General features: G+C 44.2%; 1 protein-coding gene and 1 long non-coding RNA gene across 8 annotated transcripts in view; one reads left to right on the plus strand and one right to left on the minus strand.

Annotated features, from left to right (window-relative positions):
- Positions 1-19,844, minus strand: part of Pip4k2a (phosphatidylinositol-5-phosphate 4-kinase, type II, alpha) — a 156,037-nt gene extending 136,193 nt beyond the window's left edge. For 5 of the 7 annotated variants that reach the window (NM_001355147.1, NM_001355148.1, NM_001355146.1 and 2 more), the window contains exon 1: positions 19,405-19,674. In NM_001355147.1, the coding sequence (NP_001342076.1) occupies positions 19,405-19,548 (144 nt within the window). In that variant the 5' untranslated portion in view covers positions 19,549-19,674. Of the gene's footprint in view, positions 1-19,404 lie in introns of all 7 variants that reach the window. The other 2 variants (XM_006497396.4, XM_006497394.4) reach the window with 1 other exon arrangement.
- Positions 19,845-19,871: 27 nt separating this feature from the next.
- 4930426L09Rik (RIKEN cDNA 4930426L09 gene) lies at positions 19,872-21,357 on the plus strand. Its single transcript, NR_024323.1, has one exon. It is a non-coding gene; the product is annotated as an RIKEN cDNA 4930426L09 gene (long non-coding RNA).
- Positions 21,358-24,932: the final 3,575 nt, after the last annotated feature.

The following is a 24,932-nucleotide window of genomic DNA, read 5'->3' on the forward strand; positions in this document are numbered from 1 at the left end:
ATAGGCCAAAGGAGACTGCATAACCCTGCATTTATTTCTAAAACAGAATCAATTCTGCCAAGATTCTTTCCAGCAAGTATGCCTCTTGAAAGCTTCTTCAAGGATACAGAGACTTGATATGATGGGTTAATATTGTCAGCTGGACAGGGTCTAGCCTCACTAAAGAGACTGGGCATGTCTGTGAGAACATTTCTAGACTCAGTTAACTGAAGTGGGAAAACCTATCTGAAGAAGCGTGGCTGAGGTACTGGAGTGTTTAGAAAGGAAAGTGAGGTGAGCACCAGCATTCACTCTCTGCCTCCCTACCACAGATGTAAGATGAGCTGCCTCAGTTTCCCTGCCATGATGGGAAGTGCCCCAAAACAATGAGCCAAAAGCAAAGCCTTCCTTAAGTTGTTGAGGCTTGCTCTTTTTCTATGTATTATAATGCTAAATACTGCTCCCAATGCCTGGTTGCTCCCAGGGATGAGTAAATCTGCATGTAGACCCAAGTGATGCTATGCAATCTTGTCCCCCAAGTCATCCCTGATTGGTGAATAAAGATGCCTACAACCTATAGCGGGGCAGAAGAGAGGTAGGCAGAGTTTGGGTTCTCAGGCTCGTGAACTGGAGGAGAACCAAGAGGAGGTGAAAGAGGAGGTGGAAAATAGAGAAGATTCCTTGGGTAGGGGAGTCATGAAAACATGGCCATGAGGTAAGAGCTGCCCAAATAGAACATGGCAAGTTGTAACTTGGGGTTGTTGATGGGGAAGTAAAGTCAGATAACTTAGAGGGGAGATATCTGCCCAGCTCTAACTATAAAAGCTGTATGCCTTTTATCTGGGAACCAAATGTGTAAAGGTGGGGCAGAAACCCCCCCTTTGATATTAAATAATTACAACATTAAGTTGCTTCGGATAGGTATTTTATCAGAGTAATAAGAATTACTCCATCCGGGAAGCTGAGATGAGGAATGTTTGATACATGCTGAGAAAGCCAGGCATGCGGAGCACTGCAGCACACTGGCCCCTCTAAGCACGAGAAAGTCAGCTCCCTGTGAGCTGCGAGTTACAGTGCTTATCCTGCTAAGGTAGCACTAGACATGTTGTGCATGAGGCAATGCTCAAGTCAGCTCCCACCTATTCCCACAGCCGGGGCTCTATGTGGCACCATAGAGAGCTCGCTCTTAGGGTTACTACTACTGAACCTTCAGAGCAAACAACCAAGCCAAGCAATGCTTATTACAAACGATACTCTGTATAATTGCGGATGACACCGAACGCTGAAAGAAAAAGTATTCAGCAGCTTCCAGACAGGATTCAAGCCATAAAGGACCAAGCCTACAGAAACAAGTGCAAACAGACACCATTTAAACAGCAGTATGGTCTTAAAAATGGAAATGAGTAGAACTATAAAAGGAGAAGAAGGGGAGACAGCTCAGCGGCCGAGCGCACCAGCTGCTCCACTTCCCAGCACCCACATAGAGCCTCACAACTATCTGTAACCCCAATGCCAGGGAACCTGACACTCTCTTCTGGCTTTTGAGGGCACTGGGCATTCATGCAGAGCACTTAAATTTCATAGGCAGTGCACATGCATTATACACACACACACACACACACACACACACACACACACTTAAGTAGAAGAAGCAATTTGTACCAGAAGAAAGGTTCAGCAGTCCCAAGGCCCTTCATGCTTCTTGCTGTTCTATTTGCTAATTACCGTGCTTACACCCACCTTCCTTAGTTTCCCTACCACATAAGCTCCAGCCCAAACCCCAAGGAATTTCAAGATCCCACTGGAACACTACAAATTCTCCTCTGCTGCCCTGGAACATCTGTGCACCCCAGGGTCTGAGTTGTTAGGAGTGCCCTGGGCAGGATGTCTGGAAGAATGACCACACCCACTCAGGTGGTGCACAGCTACCCAGCTACGAAAGCCACAGTGGGTCGTCTTCGGATACATACCTAGGCTTTGTCTCATTCTTAATAAGTCTGAAACTGGGATTGAGAATGGCTGATTATAATATCGATGTACCCAGATCTGGGAACAGGTAAACTAGGTAGTATGTGAGTTCTAATCTATAAAAATACCAGGAAAGGTGATACGCTTCCCAGGCAGTCTAGCTGGAATGCTGTTTCATGTTCAAAGAGAGGCCCTATCTCAGTAAAGTAGACAGCAACAGAGGAAGACTCCCAACCTCTGGTCTCTGCACACGCACACATACACACACATAACACACAGGCACACATACCCACATGTACATACACACACACACATACAGGCATACATGCCCACATACAGGCACACAGAGGCATGCATACCCACATGTGTACACACATACATACACACATGCACATGCCCACATGTACACACACATATATACCTGCACACACACTCATGCATACAAACACACACTTGAACACACAAACACACATGGGCACACATGCACATGTGCACACTCATACACACCACAATTAGAGACTGTAGTACTCCAGGAGAAAATAAAGCTGCTTTGGGTCCTGATCTGGGGGCTGGCAGGAGCTGGTCAGCCTCACCACCTGTACCTCCTCCCACCTGCCTTTTGCTACTCTGATTAGTAACTGTCACAGTTACAAGCCACCAAATTCACAAAGTGAGGCATTTCTGTGACCCCACCTATTTCCCAACCTACAATCCCATACCTATCTTCCCAGTCAGAATGTAGTAGACTCCCTCCTTACAAAGCTAAGACCTTGCCGCTCTTCTTAAGGTCTTGATCAGCATCTAATATTTAATAAATGGATAATAATTTTGTGTAGAATAAATAAAAGAATTTATCTTAAAGTTTTGATTAAGAATATTTGTTTCACCGGGCAGTGGTGGTGCACGCATTTAATCCCAGTACTTGGGAGGCAGAGGCAGGCAGATTTCTGAGTTTGAAGTCAGCCAGGTCTACAGAGTGAGTTCTAGGACAGGCAGGGCTACACAGAGAAACCCTGTCTGGAAAAAAAAAAGTGAATATCTACATCGGTGTCCTTGGCTGCAAGAAATGCTAGTGCAATAGCTGCACAAAGCTTGTAGGATATCTGGTTTGACTTAAAGCTCACGCCATGAGATAGAACCCACACCTGACACTGCTTGGGTCCAAGGCCCTGAGACTAGAAAATGTAGCCCAAGGACCAAGGGGGAAACCAAACACTTCTACTAAAAGAATGTAGCAATAAACTGATTCCTAAAGACATCCTGTTACACTCCTGTATCAGGGCCTTGCTCAGCCATCATCAGAGAAGCTTCCTCCTGCAGCAGAACAGAACAAATGCAGAGACCTAGAGCCAAACATCATGCAGAGAATGAGATGCCCTGGAACACTCAGCCATGAATGGGATGTCTCCATCAAATCACTGCTCGCCTAAGGAACCCTGCAGAAGAGGAGGTGGAAAGAATAAAAGAGCCAGAGGTGACAGAAGACGCTAAGGCCTTCTCAATACAATGGGACCAATGCACAGATGAACTCACAGAGACTGAGGCAGCTCCCACAGAGCCTGCACAGGTCCTTCAGTTGAAAGGAGTAATCGTTAAGTCCCTATGCTTAACCCAGAAGCTGTCTCCAATTGGTAGCAAGCAGCAAATGAAAATCTGTTTTCTCAAAGGGCGTCTCACTGCGGAAACAAATAACTCTAAGGACAGGCTGCATGCCCAGCAGTAGACAGACAACAGAAAAGGAACTCAAAGGCCTCTGTGAGGGTTCCTTTCTCATGTCATGCCAGGCCTTTATTTTTTTAATCTTATTTTTTATCTTTATTTTATGTTGGTTACATATATATTCTCCCCTCCCTCTCTCCCCTACAGGTCCTCTGGGTATGATCTGTGGCTTCCAGTTTAGTGTTTTATGGGACTTCCGAGCATGCAGATGAGTGGCTCTCGGCATCCATCTCCTCTTGTGCCTTCTCTTGGGCTCTGTTCCTTCTGTTTTGTCTTAGACCTTGTGTTAGTTTTTATTTTATTTTATTATATCTTATTATAATCCCTTAGAAATCTATTTGTTTTCCATCCAGTGAGAGACAAGAAGGGGCTGGGTGGGGGTATGAGGGGAGGTGAGAAGGAACTGGAGAAACAGAGAGACAGGAAACCTTAATTAGGACATATTATGTGAGAAAAAAGTCTATTGTCAATCAGGAAGGTCTACCTCTCGTGGGATAATATTCTGAATACTTGGTCTCCAGCTGGTAACTACTTTAGGTTTCCCAGTCTTTAGGAGGCAGGGCTATCAAAAGAAGGAGGGTCACTGAGGTGCACTGCTCCAGGCCACTTCCTGTTGCTCTCTCCTTCCTGTTCACTTGAGGTGAACAACTGTTCTCTGCTATGCCTTGCACTGCCGTGATGTCTGGCAAATACGGAGAGAACCCTCCAAAGTGATGAGCCACAATGGCAAACTCCTTACACGGATGTTTCAACAGGCACTGAGCTCACGCACACTAAAGCCAACACAGTTATAGTCTTGAAAAGGTAATAAAAATTTCCCCCCTTCTCCAATATAATCAACAGGAATCGCTGGGTTAGTTTTAAGAGCCTAGGCTCCCTGCCCAATACTAGAAATGGACTTAACCAATCGCACTCTCTTGACATTCCCCTTTTAACAACCCACTCACAAGGCAGTTGGTTTGGGTTGAAAATGGGGGAAAATAAAGAATTATGATGCACTGAAATATATTCACGTTTGAAAAAGCCAAGATTATTTTCCTCCCACAACAATAAAGTTAGAAGGGGCCTTGACAGACTTAACAGATGAAGGGTCACTAATCAATGGTGGAAGGGCTGAAGCCCAGTCAGTAAAATGCCTGCCATGCATGCAGTAAGACTGAGTTCCCAGAAGACAACCTAAGTTATATAGGACGACAAAAGCTTATGTCACTTCAGCAGAAGCTAGCACTATCTGAGAAGATGGACCTCAAGTGAGACAATGCCTCTATCAGCTGCTGATAGGCAGGTGTTCTCTTGCTTAATCATGTAGGTGGAAGGGACCAGCCCACTGTGGGCTGGTACTATCCCTGGACAAGTGGTCCTGGAATAAGAAAACAAACTGGGTGAGCCATGAGGAACAAGCCAGGAAACAGCACTTCTCCATGGTCTCTGCTTCAGTTCCTGCCTCCAGGTTCCTGCTCTGACTTCCCTCTGTGATGGACTGTGAACCATTAAGCTAAAATAAACCCTTTCCTCTCAAAGTTGTGTTTGGTTATATTGTTAAATCACAGAAACAGAAAGTGAACTAAGACACATGGATGGTTGCCCAAGCTTGCAACCCTAGTCTAGGGCCAGAGGGGGAGAATAGGAGGGGAGGGGGCAGAGCTGGGGTTCTAGTTCTGCTATCAGAAACAAGCTGGTTTTCAAAATACCCTCTTAAAGGCTTGGAGAACCAGGGTAGCTGGAGAGATGGCCTGCCAAAGCCAGTCAACTGTCCCTATCACTTAGTGTTCACAGAAACTCAGGACAGAGCCTAACCCAACCAAGAAGTGGAGTCCATCAAGAAATCCCTTTTCCCTGTGGCTGTGTTAAAGACTGACACTCTTGGGGCTGAGAGATGGCTCCATGGTTCAAGAGCATTGACTACTCGAGAGGACCCATGTTCAAATCCCAGCACTCACATGGCAACTCCGACACCCTCACACACATACACATGCAGGCAAAACACTAATTTAAGAAAGAAAAAAGGAAAAGACAGACTGACGCAGCCCAAATTCACATTACCAAGAGGTCCAAGTAATGTGGGTGTGTTCAAAGTAGAGTACCCAGAGACATGTGACACAAACAACACCTTTCCGTGCGTCATACTTCCACCCTAAGATTTCAGAAGTCCTCCTTCAGAAGAACCACGTAGGTGTGGCAGTAAGGAGCCCGGGAAGAACCAGAAGAAACAACACCCGCTGGAAAACACCCGGAAGACGGAGACAGGGGGCTATCACCATCTGATATGCTTATGGAATATAACTTAAGGCACATCTTTTGAGGATGGGACATTTTAGAGATATGTCTGAAGGTCTCCAGAGATTCAAACTCGATGGAACGAGGCATGAGGCATGAGGACACTGGGCTGTGACTCTGCTGTGTGCATCTCTGCTGTAGCATCTCTTATTTAGAAACAACTTCAGTCTTCGCACACTTCACTTGGTGGGCCTTTTGCTTCCACCAGCGTCTGAGGAAGTTGCTTCTCTGAAGTCTCTCTGCTGGGGGAGTGGGTGGGGCGTGTAGGCAAGGCTCCAGCCTGCTCGGTGAACCCAGCTCTCCCTTGGGTCCGGCCCTGTGGTTCCCCACACCTCTTATACCTTGCAGCAAGTTCCCCCATCTTAAGACATTGCACAACCAGCTCAGCAAAATGTTCTAGTACAGTGCTCACTCATCACCCAAACATCCTTTGCATGGCCATGAGGACTGGATGTGGAAGGGCTCCTGAGACACCAGTGAGGGGACAAATGGACCACTTATTCAGTGGTATTTTTTTGAATGCCAACTCTATATAAAAGCATTTTTAGGGTATATATATATGACAGGATTTTCATTCTCTGCAAATTACTGAATGTATGTGAGAGAGAATAATAATACACATGTAAGCAACTGTTTTAGACAGTGTTTGTCATAGAGAAAAGGAAGGAGCATATGAGATTGGTATATAAAGTACATTAGGTTAGAGGGGCCATCTGCACAGGAACCGTTCAAGAATCCAGGGAAGAACATTGTAATTGGACCAGGAAGAAACACACACTGAAGTTCTATGGTTGCTTCAATTTGCAGCTGAAGCACCTTGAAGTGTCTCTTATGTTAAAGAAAAAAACAGAAAGGTGAGATATCAATTCAATAGTTCATATAATTTATATTTAATGACTGTAAATTAGATTTTGACACCTCTAATCACCAAGTCACTAGTGGAGGCATTAAAGATTGAAAAAAAAAAAAAAAAGAAGAAGAATGCAGTAACAAAATAGATAAAGCAAAGCCAGGACAAATGGAAAATTCTAAAATAACGATTCATAACTTGTAGGAATTTTTAATCCCAGTTTGTGGCTTGATTAACTAGTTCCTGGATAAAAGACACACAACTTTTATTATTTACAAACAGCACAAGAGCAGATACTTTCTATGCTACTAGAATTTACTTTTCTATTGATAACCCCAAGTTATTATTTACTATGTTTCATCTGAGCTGCTCTTAACTCCAACTGGCCAGCTCTTAGGGCCACGTTTTCATGACTCACCTAACCCATGGTGGCTTCTCCTCTACTGGCCTTCTCCCCTCTTTCGTGGTTTTCCTTTAACCTTCAGCCAGGGAACCATAAAACCCAGTTATGCCTTTTCTGCCCAGCTATTGGCTGTTGTCATCTTTATTCACAATCAAAAGTAACTGGAGGCAAGGTCTCATAGCATCACTTGTCAGTTGGGTCGACCTGCAGATGCTCCTGTCTCTGGGGCAACCAGGTCTTAAAGAATCAGTATTACCATTAGAATGCAAGCAACATCAGGCCAACCTACAATAACTCACAAATACATAATACTAAATCCAATGGTAATCTGATATTATGAGCCAGGATAAAGTAACAATTAATTTATTTATGACCTAATAACTTGGTATGTCTTAGCACTCATAGTGTTTTTAAAATAATAATGGAAGCTACCATTTAATAAGAATGTGTACCAGCAGCTACTTAGGCGGTCTATAAGTACAGTCCAAACATGACTTATAATTTTTCAACCTCCAATTGTACAAAGTATACTCATATGCCCATTTCCGTTTTTCCTTTCAGACTACATTCAACAAAGTGCATGATAGTCAAGACTTTATTTCAACAACAAAGACAAATTTCATATATTTTGTGTGAAGACTGATCCCAATGTCAACTTGCTGAGATCTAGAAATACTTCTGAAAATGGTCTCTGGGCTTCTTGTGTGGAATTATCGTGATTAATTTGAGTCAAGAAGACGCACCCACTGTGAGTGTCATCATTCCTTAGGCTGAGATACCAGACTGTATAAAAGGAAGTCAACTGGGTACACACATTCATCCCTCCCTGCTTAGCTAAGGATACAATGCGAGCAACTATCTCAAATTTCTACCTCTTTGTCTCCCTGGTCTGTAACACAGAATGATAAACACAAATATTCCTCAAGTTGCTTTTTATCAGGGTATTTTATCACAATTGGAAAATCAACTAAGACACACAATCTTGCCTAAATGTAGGCAAGAATAAGTGTTCTAAGCATACTTAAAATAGGCTAGCCTGAACTATGATGCCTAGAGGTATTAAATACACTAGTGATATATTCAACTATGCTAGGTTTATCTAGACATAACCCAGTACAAGATAAAGAACACCTATCCTAACTGCATCCGCGTCACTACCTTCCTATGAAGTACTATTCGTGCTCCAGGCCACAACCCAGCTCCTAACTACTTCCATTTGAAAAATTATGAATACTTAGAATTGAAACATTTAACTAGGGATGGCAAGATAGCTCAGAGACTAAAAGGTGCCTGCTGAGCAAGCCTGACCACTTGATATTCATGCCTGGAGCCGTGTAAAGGTGGAGGGAGAAAACCAATGCACAAAATTATGCTTTGACCTCCACACATTCAACATGCTTAGAAATGAATATATAAATCACACATGCTGCATACATAGTGCAATAAATACATAATTTACTTTAAAAAAAAAACCTGTGAGCCAAACCAAACCTTTAAAAATTAAAGATTGACAAACAACTGTAACTTTTAGGTAAGTGTGATAGTTAATTCTGACTAGCCTAGAAGATGACTGAGTCTTTGTTTCCAGAGAAGGTTAAACCATACAAGCTCCAGCATATTCAATAGTTTAACTCTTGAGAGGTTCAAATTTTAAAAGACTTTTGGAAGATGGTAATCTGAAGGTATAATGAGAATTTTGGCTTTCTGATTTCTTAAAAAAAAAAAAAAAGACCACAGAAATATTATACGAATATATTTTTGTTTTAATCCCAGGTATAGGATATGGGATTGCTGAGTATGATTTGCCTCGTGCTCTGGTCGGGGAGTGATTTTGCCAACTGCAGACAGTTTCTGCAATTGGTGATGTTGGAATTCTGGGGACTTTTCAGAAGATATATAAATGCTAAGGCCCTGAAAGGAAGGGTGGGTTATTGGTTGGTTGCTGTTGATCCAGGTGGCAGTGTACAAAGAAAAAACAGTAAGAAATTAGTTATCCTGACAGTGGCAATCAAACTTGCCCCCAAGTAACTTGATGTCCCAATCAACAGGAAGTAATCTAACAATAATGTCTTCCCCTTTCTCACTCCTGACCTTATTTAAGGATCTCTTTCCTTTACCCTCTATCTTTTCTTCTCTTATTTAGTGTTAGGGGGTTGAAAGGATCAAAGAAAAGGGGTTGAGAAGGGTGGAAGAAAAAAGAACCCACAAAGTAGCCAAAAGATCAGGACCTAGTTTTAAAAAGTGGGTGGGTCGCTAAGACCATGCCTTTGAAGGGAATATTTTGGCCCTTGCCACTTCCTGTACTCCCACTCTGCAGCATCAGCCCCATGCTCTCAGCACTGTCATCCCGTAGGCCAGGAGCCAAAGTAGGCCTTTCTTCCTTGTGGCTGTTACTCTTAGGTTAGCTTGTTAGTTATCACAATGACAAGAGTTCTGACCAACACACTAAGTCCCTGTTTTAAAACTCTCAACAACATTTTCCTATGAATAGATTATATATTTATCTCTGCCTACATGCTTTTCACATAGCAATGATTTTCTTTTCTATCGTGGGAAAAGGGTGTTTTCAAACAGTTTTACCCAATATCAACAGTTCACAATTTGTCTACCCAAGAACAGCTTTGAACACGAGGAACTGTGGAAGAAAGATCTAAAGGAAATGGTAAGACTCCTGGACCTAGGGTAAGGATACAGGTCACTTGGCATGGCTTCATGAGGTCACCCTGCTCGAGTTCTCTGTTCATCCTTCAACCACTGCTGCCTGCATCATCTCCCTACTCCACGATCACTTTATCCTTGGAAGTGTTCTTCACTAGGCCCCTTGAATCCCTGTACAGTCCACAAACAGAATTCAGGGAAACAGTGAACTCAACAGAATTCATTTAAGAGCATTATTTTGAGAAGGGAATAGTGCCTTTCTCTCACTACCATAGGGCTCCCTGGAGCAATAAATTAAAGAAATGGTAATAAAAGTACAGAGAGAGAGAGAAAGAGAGAGAGAGAGAGAGAGAGAGAGAGAAAGAGAGAGAGACACTGAGAGAGACCTTAGCTAAAAAGCTCAAGCAACAGTCTAGAAATGAGGGAAACTTGGCTGAATCAAGGGATAAACAGTAAGAGAGAGATAAAACATATTTCTAAATTGGATGGTATTTCTCACCTCCATTCCCAATCTTCCAGAAAAATAAAAATTCATTCACTGATGCTTTTGATAGTTAATCTTACTATCTCTCTCCCTCCCTCCTTCCCTGAAGCAATGACCCTCAAGGTGCACAAGCCTGTACTCTCAGCATCCTCTCTCAGCTTGTTTCTTATTTCCTCTTTCTTCTTCCTCTGTCCCTCTCTCAAAGGCCCACAGTTCTACTTTCCCCTTCTGAGATCTACTTCACCATTTGGTGAACAAGACAAGATTTTGAATCACCATGGAAACAGACTTTGGGTTGTGTCTACAAGGGCGTTTCTGTTTCCAGGAAGGCTTAACTGAGAAGAGAAGGTCTACCCTGAAGGCAGATAGCACCATCCCATGGCCTGGGGTCACAGACTCAATCAGCCAACATTGATTTCTCCCTATGTCTTGATTGCGGACTTGATGCGACTGTCTCACTCATGCTCCCACCACCATGTGGTCCCTGCCATGCTGGACTGTCACCTTACACTGTGAGCAAAACCTTAAATTGCTTTTTGCAGGTATTTTCTCACAGCAACAAGAATAGTGAATAATCCATTCTTCGATGCCTGTGTTAGCTACTTTTCTATTGCTGTGAAGATATCATGACCAACGCATCTTATAAAAACGGGCACTTAATTAGGGGCTTTCTCAAATCTAAGTGGATCAAGGAACTTCACTTAAAACCAGAGACACTGAAACTTATAGAGGAGAAAGTGGGGAAAAGCCTTGAAGATATGGGCACAGGGGAAAAATTCCTGAACAGAACAGCAATGGCTTGTGCTGTAAGAATGAGAATTGACAAATGGGACCTAATGAAACTCCAAAGTTTCTGCAAGGCAAAAGACACCGTCAATAAGACAAAAAGACCACCAACAGATTGGGAAAGGATATTTACCTATCCTAAATCAGATAGGGGACTAATATCCAACATATATAAAGAACTCAAGAAGGTGGACTTCAGGAAATCAAATAACCCCATTAAAAAATGGGGCTCAGAACTGAACAAAGAATTCTCACCTGAGGAATACCGAATGGCAGAGAAGCACCTAAAAAAATGTTCAACATCCTTAATCATCAGGGAAATGCAAATCAAAACAACCCTGAGATTCCACCTCACACCAGTCAGAATGGCTAAGATCAAAAATTCAGGTGACAACAGATGCTGGCGTGGATGTGGAGAAAGAGGAACACTCCTCCATTGTTGGTGGGATTGCAGGCTTGTACAACCACTCTGGAAATCAGTCTGGCGGTTCCTCAGAAAATTGGACATAGTACTACCGGAGGATCCAGCAATACCTCTCCTGGGCATATATCCAGAAGATGCCCCAACTGGTAAGAAGGACACATGCACCACTATGTTCATAGCAGCCTTATTTATAATAGCCAGAAGCTGGAAAGAACCCAGATGCCCCTCAACAGAGGAATGGATACAGAAAATGTGGTACATCTACACAATGGAGTACTACTCAGCTATTAAAAAGAATGAATTTATGAAATTCCTAGCCAAATGGATGGACCTGGAGGGCATCATCCTGAGTGAGGTAACACATTCACAAAGGAACTCACACAATATGTACTCACTGATAAGTGGATATTAGCCCAAAACCTAGGATACCCAAGATATAAGATATAATTTCCTAAACACATGAAACTCAAGAAAAATGAAGACTGAAGTGTGGACACTATGCCCCTCCTTAGAAGTGGGAACAAAACACCCTTGGAAGGAGTTACAGAGACAAAGTTTGGAGCTGAGATGAAAGGATGGACCATGTAGAGACTGCCATATCCAGGGATCCACCCCATAATCAGCATCCAAACGCTGACACCATTGCATACACTAGCAAGATTTTATTGAAAGGACCCAGATGTAGCTGTCTCTTGTGAGACTATGCCGGGGCCTAGCAAACACAGAAGTGGATGCTCACAGTCACCTAATGGATGGATCACAGGGCTCCCAATGGAGGAGCTAGAGAAAGTACCCAAGGAGCTAAAGGGATCTGCAACCCTATAGGTGGAACAACATTATGAACTAACCAGTACCCCGGAGCTCTTGACTCTAGCTGCATATGTATCAAAAGATGGCCTAGTTGGCCATCACTGGAAAGAGAGGCCCATTGGACACGCAAAATTTATATGCCCCAGTACAGGGGAACGCCAGGGCCAAAAAGGGGGAGTGGGTGGGTAGGGGAGTGGGGGTGGGTGGGTATGGGGGACTTTTGGTATAGCATTGGAAATGTAAATGAGCTAAATACCTAATAAAAAATTAAAAAAAAATTAGGGGCTTTCTTATAGTTTCAGAGGGTATGTTCATGAACAGCATGACAGGGAGCATGGCAGCAGGAAGGCATGGTGCAGGAACAGTAACTGAGATCTTATATCTGACACAAAACGTACATCTATTCATCTCAGATGGAGAACCCGTGACAGACCAATGTGTGGATACCATCAAAGTCCAATTTGATGAACCAATGAGTTTTATTGGGATTATTTACAGGAATATTGGTAAGGAATTACTCAAAGGAACAGAAATGACTCAGAGACAGCTGTATCAGCAAGGCCCACCCCAGCATTGGGTGGCAGCTCACAAAGCCAGGAACCTGAAACACTGCACACCTGCAGCTCAACAGGTTAGAGAGTGTCCTTTCCTGGCACCTCAATTGATCTAAATGTCTTCTAGGTAGCTCATATTATTTCTGCTCCTTCTAGGCAGCTGGTCTAATCTCAGAATCTGCATTGCAGCTCACATTGACTTTGCAAAGAACTCTTGGCTTTTATTGTTCACTCTAGTAGGTAGACCTAGAGAATATAGTCAGTTTCAGGGACTTCCTGAAGCATTTTGAGTTGTTTACCTTTCTGCTCAAGGGGCTTCCCTGCAGGATAGAATGTTTCAATCTACATCCTCAAGCAGGAAGCAGAGAAAAATGAGATTCATGTGGACTTTGGAGACCTAAAAGCCCATGCCCAGTGACACTCTTTCAAAAGGGCACTTCTCCTAATCCTTCTCAAACAGTTCCATGAACTATGAACCAAGCATTTATACATATGAGCCTATGGGGGCTAGTCTCATTCAAACTACCACAATTACCAACTGTGTGTGGAGGAGTCTCAACTCTATTCCCACCCTCCTATTGTTCTGGAGTTCTAATCCCCTAAGGTGATAACCAGGCTATCCACAATCTTCACCAGCAAGTCAGTATTTCATAAACTATAAAATCCCTTTCCAATGCACAATCCCCTCTCTTAGCTTTTCTATTTCTATTACAGGGTTACCATATTAAGGCAGTGGTTCTCAACCTGGGGGTCCTGACCCCTTTACAGGAGTTTCATATCAGACATTTACATTACAATTCAAAACAGTAACAAAATTAGTTATGAAGTAGCAATGAAATAATGTTATGGCTGGGGTCACCACAACATAAGTAATTACATTAATAATGCTTAGCACCATTAGGAAGGTTGAGAGCGAAAGCAATTCATCACACACAGCTGGGAGACAAATTCTTAACATTTATTTGTTTAAAGTCATTCCTTCCTCTGCCTTGCTTCCTTAAGACCAGCTCAGAGGCTCAGACCATCGCCACCTAAAATCATACTCACAAGACCTGCTGAATCAGTGTCTGAAAAGTTCCCAAGTGATCCTTGTGATTTATAGGCATAATAAATTTGGAAAACTGTTGATCTAGTGCTTACTAATATGTTACCAACATAACTGTGTTGGGGGGGTGGGGGGTGGTCTTGTGCACTATGTATTCAGATGCTGCTGTATATATACCAGACATCTGTCTACAGTCCCGACCATGGCACGGTCAAGCACCTCTGGTTTCAATGTCATGTAAAAAAATGTTTCTGATTGCTCAATAAAGAGCTGACTCAGACTATGCCTGGGCAGAGGAGATAAGAAGGCTGAACTTCTGATCTCAGCTGGGGAGCCCAGAAGGGGGGGAAAAAAAGTAAGAGAATGACCACGAGGAAAGAAGGGACAGGTGACCATGAGGCAGAAGGTCCAGGAGTCATGATGAGAGGTCACCAAGGGATTCACCATGAGGACATACAGAGCAGAGCAAGCTAGAGCAAGACTCACAGTACAAATAACACCAGGCCTATGGCTAGGATGCAGATAGCTTAGAGGGTTAAAATAAATGCATATTTGCCCAGTCAGAGTGCTTAAAGCTTGCTAATAAACTTAATAGATCTTTGTGTCGATTATTTGGGAGCTAGACCAGGAACAAATAAAGCTATCATCCACAAATTGCAGCCTACATAACTGATTTAAATTTGGTCAGTTTAAGGAATCATGACTGAATCCTTAGTACTTACCAGTAGGCTTTGGATACATTGTCTCATTTAACACTCAAAATAGTTCCTTGAGGCAATCGTCCATGTTAAGGATGCGTAAAGTGAGATTCAAGTGGGTAAACCAGCTGCTCAAAAACCCATAAACAATAAAGCAGGAATTGATCCTAATCAGCCTGACCACAAACAATCCTGCCAAATTGCACCAACTCCTGTCAGTGTTGATTTATGTATTTCAAGTTCATGCTGGCAAAATTAACTGCTCTATCAACTTAACACCAATTCTGTTGGTGTACTGCAGTTCTTATTGGCAGTCTTTCTAAAGGCATAGCAGATCATCCTGCCTTGGGGCGGCATTCTGAACACTGGAAAAAGATAATACTAATCTTTGAAGGGAACACTAAGTAAGCCTTAATAGTAAACTGCCATGTGTGACTGTTTCTTTCTTTAGAAAAGTAAAGGAAAAAACGGTGTGGGGCTAGCTCTGGAATGCATGGCTGGTTGGGTTCCACTTTGTGAGCTCTGTCTAGTATCTAACTTCTTTATATTTTAATTGCCTCATCATGTCATTTTCAGTCACTCTCATTCCATAGTAATAATCCACACCACTTATAAACCTATCCTCCTCCTCCTCTTCTTCTTCCTCCTCTTCTTCCTCCTCTTCTTCCTCCTCCTGCTTCTCCTGCACCTCCTTTTGTCTGTATCCAAATATCAACCCATGGAACCCAGAAAAATTACATTTTTGGAATAAAATATTACCTATCTTCAATCCCCACCTTGTTGAGAATAAAATGCATGTTTCAGATGTCCCACGTGGAAAACTCGGCATCCTCTAATCCACACATGACAAGGCATGTTGTCAGAAGACTGACCTGAGCAGACGCCCCACAGGCATGAAGATCAACACCAACTCTATTCCTAGGACAGATGCCTGCCTCACCGCCCACCCAGCTCTTGGGAACTCTCTCTAGGGGCTCATTTCCTGAATAGTTTTTAACTACTTAGTCCAAGAGGAAACTACAACTGATTGAATCCAGACAAGTCAAGATCTTTGGTAGTATTTCCAGGCCTGAATTAGGAAACAGGCCATCCTTTTGGGGAGCAGAATGACAGGTTAAAATTAGGAGGTCAACAGTTCCTAGTCCCACAGCGTTTCTCAGGCAGCTATGAACAAAGAAAGGTATATAAAGCCAGGTTGGATAGGAAAGTGCGACTGTACCTGGTTCTTACCATGGCTGGTTCCCCTCCTTTCTTACACTGTGACTATCTCCAAAGTTCCTATAATACTTAAGAATTTTCCTGTAAATTATTTGTGTGTCTATGGCTTGAAGCCACAATGGCTTAATAGCAATAAAGTGGCTATTTCTAAAAACAATATTTGTTTTACATAAGTTACTTTGTACAGATAGCACTGTGTCTCCCTTCATATACCTAAATAGAGTTTGAAATACTAATCTCCAAAGAGCTCACATTTCACAGTGTATAAAAATCTTTTAAAATATCTATTTAAAACAAGTCTTGGCTCATACATTCGACATGCTCCCTGCACTACTAAAATACCACTTTAAGACGCTAACTGCCTGATCATTTTTAGTTTAATTTTGAATGTAACAAGATAAAACTGCCTCCTTAAGTCATCTTTTCCTTTATGTATTCAATTATATTCTCTGCTTAAAATGCTTAAAATAAAAATTGGCACGGATCCACTCACTGATGGAGATTTTAAGTTAGAAAGCAGTAACATAGCAAATTAAGTGCACAATGGCAAGCTTATTCTCTACACCGAGCATTGTCCAAATCAAGATTTTTTTTTTTAATTACCACTACAATGGACTGGGAAGTTTTCATCTTAATTGTAAATTTCTACATTTCAATCAAATAGACTTTGATTTAATAGATGGCAATGAAGTTCAGCTATAATCAACCTGGCAAACTCAGTTCAGTGTCCTAAAAATCAGCCTTCTTCCTCTTCCAGTATAGGCTTTGAGAAGACCCCAAGGGTCACTGTGTACTCCAGGACTCCTGGGATGCCGCTATCAACTGTTACGCTGTAGAAATAGCTGTCATCAAATTAAAGGAAGATTGCAGCTCATCTAGTTCGACAGTCCCCTTTCCCAGCTACAAACACTGATCCCCAAAACTGGCTCCTATGCCAAGTCTCAGTTAAAAATTCAAGCACAGACTTCACCACGAGACGCTCACATGATAAAAAATGTATGGTTTCCTTTCAGTGCTCCAAATTTATGGTTGCTTTAAATGTCCAATAAAGAGTCTGATGGAATTTTAAAAGCAAAAAATTGTTATACCCATGGTAAGATTCTCCTTGCTAATCCTAGTTACATTAGAATTACAGGGGAAAGGCTCTGATTTGAATCATCTGCCTCTCTACCATCCTTTCTCAAATGTCCCCCATTTACATACACGCTCATTATTGATAATGTGGATTTACTTTCTTTAATATTATTCTATAAACTTTGGTGCACAAAAAAAGCATAGTAAAACATCTTCTGGGTACCAATAATCATTTCCTAAAATAAAACCAACCAGAAATACATGACTTCCAAGCATGGTGAGGGAGGTATTATTTTTTTAAAGTACATTGTTAGAAAAATGAAGAAAAACAACTGCCTTATGTCAACTCACATTCCTCAAAATAAAGGCACATGGACAACAGGGAGAGACATTTTAGCAACCTTCCCACTGTGGCAGGCTCTGCATGTTTGTGTTGAATTAATTACATGCTTAAATGATACACTATGCTAGCAGTGTATAAGCTTAGAATTAGTAACTTCTTAAAAGCAACAGTAAGTAACACTCGGTGTTCCCACCATCTTTCAGTCGGTATTTTCCAAGTAGAGTAACTGGAAAACAAATGTAGCAACTCAAAAATAAACACAAGGTAGCAACCCAAATGTTACAGTGAAGTGCCCAATGGCAACTTTTTCCAGACATTCTCAGTCACTCTTCCCACCACTCCCACCCCCAGCAGCATTTTGTTGCCACTACTTAAACATAGACTCCTAACCAAAACACCAGAATTCCAAAAGGAGATTTAAAGGGGCCGTAAACATGGGTCCACGCCCAACCTGCATTAACCGTGCGTGCCCAGTTGCAATAATTAGGAAGTTGCTAATAGTAAGGTAAATAACAAAAAGAACTTTACAAAACCAAACATAACTAAATTAGAGACTTATGGCAATGGAAAACTGTAACTTTGCTTTCTGAAATAAAACGGGGGGGGGGGGGTGCATTGTTGTCTGCTGTTTTAACAGTTGACATTCCTAACAGCTAAAGATGTCAGTAAAATGAACCCCAGTAGACCCAGCAGTAAAGTAATAGATTTCTCAACTCTTTAAAACGTTCCAGATAAACACAATCATCTTCATATTGCTTCACCTTTCTCCAGCTCTGCTTGGGAGGAAAACTATAAATAAAAGATACTGAGCCATTTTAAACAACTCTGTTAATTTAAGAGTGCAAAAACCACGCTGGCTTTCTGTCACTTACATTATGCTGAAAGGGACACCTGGGCATCCACTGAAAACAAAAGCAGAGCAGCAGGCTCAAGCTCTCTCTCTGAAGCTGGCTGACTGCAGTAGGTAAGGTCATGGTCAAAATTCACAAGCTCATTGAAACTTTCAAGGCTCAGCCAACAGCGCCTATCACGTTTCCTGAGCCCATCTAAGAAGATTAAAGCTGCAGGAGTTTTCTCGCTGTCAGATCAGCAGGACGCTGTTTCAGCCCCCCACACCGCAGTCCGCAGAGTCTGCAGCCGCGCACCTCCTTACATCCCTAGCTGTGCGCTAGACTAACCCTCCCCAACGCGCACCCCGACAGTCTTTTAAACAACCTCCAAAATGGATGTAATTAACTCTAGACCACCTCGAACTCGCGACCGCCGGGACCCCCTCCGACTATCACCACCAAGGCCATCCTTCTGCAGAAGTCTGTGACTTCTGCCTGGCTCCCCAAGGAGGGGAGGAAGCAAGGGGGAGGGAGGAAGACTCCCCGCCAGGAGGTCTGGAAAGGGCACAGCAGCTGGGCGATGCGGGAAGGGATGAAGAGAAGACGCTCAGCACCAGGGCCATATTTACGTTGCTTTTTTTTTTCCTTTGCCCGTCTTCCCCACCCCCACCCCCCACCCCCCCAAAAAAATTCTCCTAGAGTCTGACAATACTGCCTTTAAAGGAAAAAAGAAAGCTAAGCTCTCAAGCTGCCGCCCAAAATCTTCTGATTCACTCCAGTCCTATCTCCGAGAAGCTCCGGACTCTTCCTGACAGGGACAGGTTCACCTGCCCACCCGCTCAGGGCAGGAGGGCCCATCGGTCCCAGACAAGTGGAGCGATCGCTCGGACTGGGCCCTGAGCGGTTCCCCGCCAGGACTGATAGCTGAGACAGAGTCGGTCCCCGCACAAACTTCCCACTTCGCGGACAGCGAGCACCGACCGGCGGGAGGACGAATGCGGGACAGGACAGCCGCGGAGAGGCTCAGAAGCACAGAACAGAGAATGCTTCTCATCCTGCACCCTCCCTGGGTTCCAAAGGGAGCGCAAGCGCCGCCGGAGAAACCCAGGAGATGGACGCTTGTCGTGGGGTTAGGGGTACCCCAAGAGGCGAGTGGCCAGAGGGCCCGGGACCGACCGAGCTAGCCGGCTAGAGGTCCCCGCCCTGCCACCGCTGCAGCAGGAGGAGCAGAGCCGGGAGGCTGAGCCCGAGGAGCAAGAGGAGCGCGCCGCAGAGGAGCCTTACCGAATGGTTGACCCCCCACATGAGCACGCTGAGCAGCGGGTCGCTGGCCCGGAACAGCTTCACTTTCTGAGCCACGAAGTGCTTCTTCTTCGTCTTGGTCTTGCTCGCCAGGACGGAGGACCCCAGGTTGCCAGGGGTCGCCATGGTCGCAGTCTCGGTCCCCTCCACCGCCGCGCCGCCGAGGCCGGGGACCCGCCCTCCCTACACGCCAGCCCGGGGAGGCAGCTGCATCCCCCGGGGCGGCCGCCGCTGCGCGCCTGCTCCAGCCCCGCTCCGCCCGCGCTCAGTCCTGGGCGCTCGCTCCGCCCGCTCCGCGCGCTCGGCCGCTTAGGCTGCAGCTGCGCTCGCCTCGCGCCCCCGCCGGCTCCCGCCCGTCGCGGCTCGGCGCACAGCCCTCGGCTGGTCCAGGCGGCGGGCGGCTTCCGCGTTGGGCGCTAGCGTCATGACGCAGAGGCGGGCGGGGCAGCGGCGCCGACGGGCGGGGCGGGTGCGGATGCGGATGCCGGACCGTTAAGCTGTTCTGTGCGCTCCGCCACCGGTGCTAAGACGAGCACTCTCCTGGCGGCCGCGATCCGTCTGGGGAGGCTGCTGCGGAGTGTGGAGACTCGCGTGAGCATGCCTTTCTCGCTCCTGGGGAGGAGCAAGGAAAGGATACGGAGCCAAGGGAGCTCCGAGGAGGGAGCCCCCAGATGCATGGGGCAGCCAGGAATGTCCGGGAACCTCCGCTTCCCGTGCCAAGGGCTGGCGAGTTCGTGGGACCCAGAGCGCTTCTTCGGGGCCCCGGGCTTCCCCAGCATCTAGGGAAAGGACCTTGGCTCCTCTTTGTCAACTGTCTGCCAGGGAGTCCCCGCCTTGAACTTCCTAACCTTTTGTATCCTGGTTGGGCCTTCCCATGCTATCGGATACTAGAATGTCATTCCCAACCTACTCTGGGATTCTTCACTGAAACCCCTGCTTTAGTCAAGACAGCCATGCCCCAGTCTGGACCGTTTGCTTGGAACCCATCATTTTGCAGGCCACCCCTTCCTTCTCTTATTCTGGACATGCACCTTCTGATTTGAAAATGTTTAGCCTTTCACCACTACCACCCCACACTGAAATTAGTCGTCCTTACGCTGGCATTTGTTGTTGCAAGTCTACAGTCCTTAGATCTTTCAAGAAGACAAAGAGTAACGCCTGGAACAAAAAGGGAGCAGATCCTGTGCGGACCTTCCTTTTCTTCATTTGACCTTTCAGCACGGTTGCCCCCAAAATCCCCTTGGTCATTCTAACTTGTTAATACTATCCCCCCCCCCCCCCGCCCCGCCGCCGCAATGATTCCTTGCTTCTTCTGGTACCAAGCATCACCATTGTTAATGGCTAAAGGGGGTGAAGATAATAACAAAACCAGCCTAAATTAATGCTGAGAAGTCATAAACTTGACCCACAGTTCCACTAGTTGACCAAATCATTTAACCAGAGACTGATGTTATTTGTGTGACTAGGTATAGCCTGACACAAAGGTCACTTTAGGGACTATGCTATAGATTGTTTGTTACACTCAAAACCAGCAGTAGATAAAAGTACACAATGTTGCAGACCTGTAATCCTGGCCCTCAGGAGGCAAGGCTAGAGGATCAGAAATTCAATATAATCCTCAGGTAGGTAGGTATGTTCAAGCCAAGCCAGGTATCCATGAAACCCTGTCTGGGGGCGGTGGAGGGGCTGTGGGGCTGTACAGTCTTTATCTTACTGATAACTCATAAACTGTCGCCTGACCTCAGAAAAGAGTCTATCTAAACCAATTTTCATAGCTTGCCCACAGGCATCCTTTCACAAGAATCTACAACCAAATTCAGCACCCTACACAGCCTACAAGTTGTTTCATTTCTCTTCCTGTGTTGGAAATAAGCATTCATATTGTTGTTAACCAGTTGGGAGTTCATTTATTTAATAAATTCTCATTGACCCAGACTCAAGAGCTTCACATCATCATTGATTATTGCTCTTCATCACCCCTCCACAGAAACCTGTACCAGCCCTTGTCCTTGAAAACAATTACCCTTTCCTCCTGGTTGAAATGAATCCTTCCACTTCAATGCCTCTGTATCTCTTTATTTGTTCACAATAGCTGTAATGTACTTAATTGTATATTAATAATGCAAGACAATGGGCTTGCTGAAAAACTGAATTCAATGACAGCAAAGAGCTGGGTGAGCCTACAAGAACAGGAAATGGACACCTCTGGGCATTGTTAGGCAACCCTTCAAAGAGAAACCTGGGCACAGATGCACCAGAGGTCACCATCTCTCCTGGGAGGGGCAGAAACAAGGATGGGAAAACAAAGGTATAATCAGAAACATTGATAACATCCTGCTGAATCCTGACTCATTGACTTCGCAAGCTGCTTCCACAGTCAAGGGAGTCACATCTATTTGCCTTCGAACTCTTTTGCTGTTGGTTCTGAGGCTGAGGTCCTTCTCTAAGCAAGGAATTATTCAAAGGACAACTACTAACAGGAAAATGTATGATGTTGAAAGGCTCCTGGCGCTGAGTTGTTTTTGCTTCCTGCAGCTGTTACTTTATTTCTTCTCTTACTATAACCAACTCGGCACACTCTCATAAAGCAGTTTGAAGCTCTTCATCAAAACGACAATGTTAAAGGTTTTACAATGACTCGGGCATCCAACCAGAAATGACTCTGTGGGGGAGTAGATGCTCTGATTCCCCACCCACCCCACCCCTGCAGAGCCTGAAAGTCCCTATATGGAGAGGAGGCTAGCCTTGAAGTCACAGGTCCATGTGCTTCTGCCTTCTGAGTGGTGGGGTTAAAGGTGTGCATTACTACATATGATTTGATTTTCTTTAAATATACCACACTTCTGATAAAAATATTTCAGTTGAAAATTCTGCGTAGGATTCTCTAAGGCGGGGAGAAATCATCAGCTTTCTTGGTTTAATTTTATCTTGGTTGTATTTGTGACTTTCCTTTATTTGAAATAGGATCTCATGTAACCCAAGTCAACTTCAAACTTGTTATGTAGCTAAGGATGGCCTTGAATTCCTGGTTCTCCTGCCTCTACATCCTAATTGATGGGATTATAGGTCTGTACCAGAAACCCCTATTTTGTGTGTGGCAGGCAAGGAATCTACCAACTGAGCCACAGCCCCAGGCCCTTTTGACTGCTTTAGGTAGAAATCACAGCAAGCTGTAAGATAAGTCCATTCCCTCTTACTTGGTATGTTCTATAACATGGTCATTCAAAACACTTGGAAGACCGTTATTAAAGAAAATATACTGTCACACCTAGCTAAAAGATAATACGTGGAATACAAATACAATTAAGCAGGCTCCAATTAGGATACATGAACTCCTTCTGTCTGGGGTTTAACCCTAGTTTTACTAGCTAGTTGGAGGTTTTTTTTATTTAACTATGGCCAGCCTTCTGGCTTACCTAGCTGACTAGGAATTCCTGGATAGTGGCTGCACTTTCAAGAATCTACCATTGAGTTGCTATCAATATGATTAGTCTGCTGTAGGGAAAAGTTAGGGCTCAAAAACTATGACACAGGAGCCAGGCATTTCCTGGATTGTCTTCTATCGCCCAGTTTCTAGTCACATGATAAGAATTTAAGCTGGCCAGGTAGTGGTGGCGCACTCCTTTAATCCAGCACTCAGGAGGCAGAAGCAGGCTGATATTTGAGTTCAAGGCCAGCCTGGTCTACACAGCAGATATCTATAACCCTTTCTCCTAAGAGATGGAGACAAGAAAACTGCCTGGAGCTCAGAGGTCAGCTGACCTGGCATTTGCAGGCAGTGTCTGACTCCTCCAAACACACACCACAGCACACAAGTCTACTCATCAAATACGCATGCAAGTGTGTGCACATACAGTCATGCACACCCACAAAGACACAGAAAAGCATGGGGAGGAGACTTTTCAGGTCCTCTTTGCCACTTATTATTGTTATTATAATATTTATGATGAGTCAACTTCACTGTGGAACAGATCTCCCTAGATGTAGAAAGGAGATGAACTGCCCCTCCCCCCACTCTGCAAAATGTTTTTGAGAAAAAAGATAGCTACAGATTGAAAATAAATGAGCAGTATCTGCCCAATGCATAGACCCTTTGAGTTTTTCATGGATGTAGAAAAGGCTGGTTTTGTTGTTTTGGAGCAGGGTCTCTATAAGAAGCCCTGGCTGTCCTGGAACTCATTTTGCAGACCAGGCTGGCCTAGAACTCACAGAGATCCACATGCAACTGCCTCCCAAGTGCTGAAATTAAAGGTGTGTACAACCACACTCAGTCAAAAAAGTTGAAATTGGCTCAAAATAATTGACTCAAAAGAGTGCAAAAGCAATAGCTATAGTAAACATATAGTAGACCTGCTTCATTCAGGGTCTGCAGAACACAGTTACGCTGAGTGGGGAATGTTTAATGTAAACTTGAAATATTCACAAGCAACTTGTGAATTAGCTCTTTTAATGTACAAATATGTATAAAGATTGATGAAACTCTTCTGACACAACAAAAACACTGTATTAAATATAGACTGTGAATACATTTTCATATCTTACTAGGAATGCCTAAACCCAGTTTAGTGATACAGCTCTTTAATCTAGGCAGATTTGGGAGGCAGAAACAGACACACCTGTGAGTTCAAGGCCAGCCTGGTCCTACTTAGCAAGGTTTAGGCCAGCCAGGGCTACTTAGTGAGACTGTCCCACAACAACAACAACAACAACAAAAGAATGTCTAGTAATTAAGATTTTATTTGCTGTTGTGGCGCTAGAGATCAAAACCAAGGCCTCTTAGTAGCATACTAGGCAAGTTCTCTGTCACTGAGCTAAATAAGGGGAAATTCCTTTTTTAAGATTTGATTTTGTGTTTGTGAACATTGTGTATAGTATGTGCACGTTTATACTCAATGAGCCCAGAGGACAGTGAGAAAGCTCCAGACATTGTGCCATCTCGCTGCCACAGTTTGGGGTTACATATGTATTCCAAGGTACACCCAGCTTTTTATATGAGTGCAGGGGACTTGAACTCAGCTCCTAGCAAGGGCAAAGGCAGTGGTATCCAGCAAGCGGTCTTAACCACTAAGCCATCTCTCTAGCCACTACATCAGGTCTTTGATTTGTCTGTTTGTTTATGCCTCTGGGAGGATGGAGGGAGGTGGCATGACTTGAATAGTCCCCGAAATTTCCTATGTTGGAACTTAGCCCCTGAAATTACATGCCAAAGTTATATGAAAGGTAGGATCTTGGAAAGGTGAATGGATCAAGAACAGCTCAGTCTGTCAAGACTGAGTAGGCTTGGAGTTGAATGGCCCTCTTCCAGCAGGTTTGCTCATCTCCCTCCTGATGCCCTTCATCCTACTGAATACCATGAGGCCCTCACCAGATGCTCAGCAGGTGTGGCGTCAGATGTTGACTTCTCAGCCTCCAGGGCTGTGCACCAAATACACTTCTATTCTTTATAAACGTCCTATTTCATGTATTCTATTTACAGCCTGTGAGCAGATTAAGAGGGAGGTTCTACTCTT

This window comes from Mus musculus, chromosome 2 (genome assembly GCF_000001635.26).
Source record: "Mus musculus strain C57BL/6J chromosome 2, GRCm38.p6 C57BL/6J".
NCBI classification, from domain to species: Eukaryota; Metazoa; Chordata; class Mammalia; order Rodentia; family Muridae; genus Mus; species Mus musculus.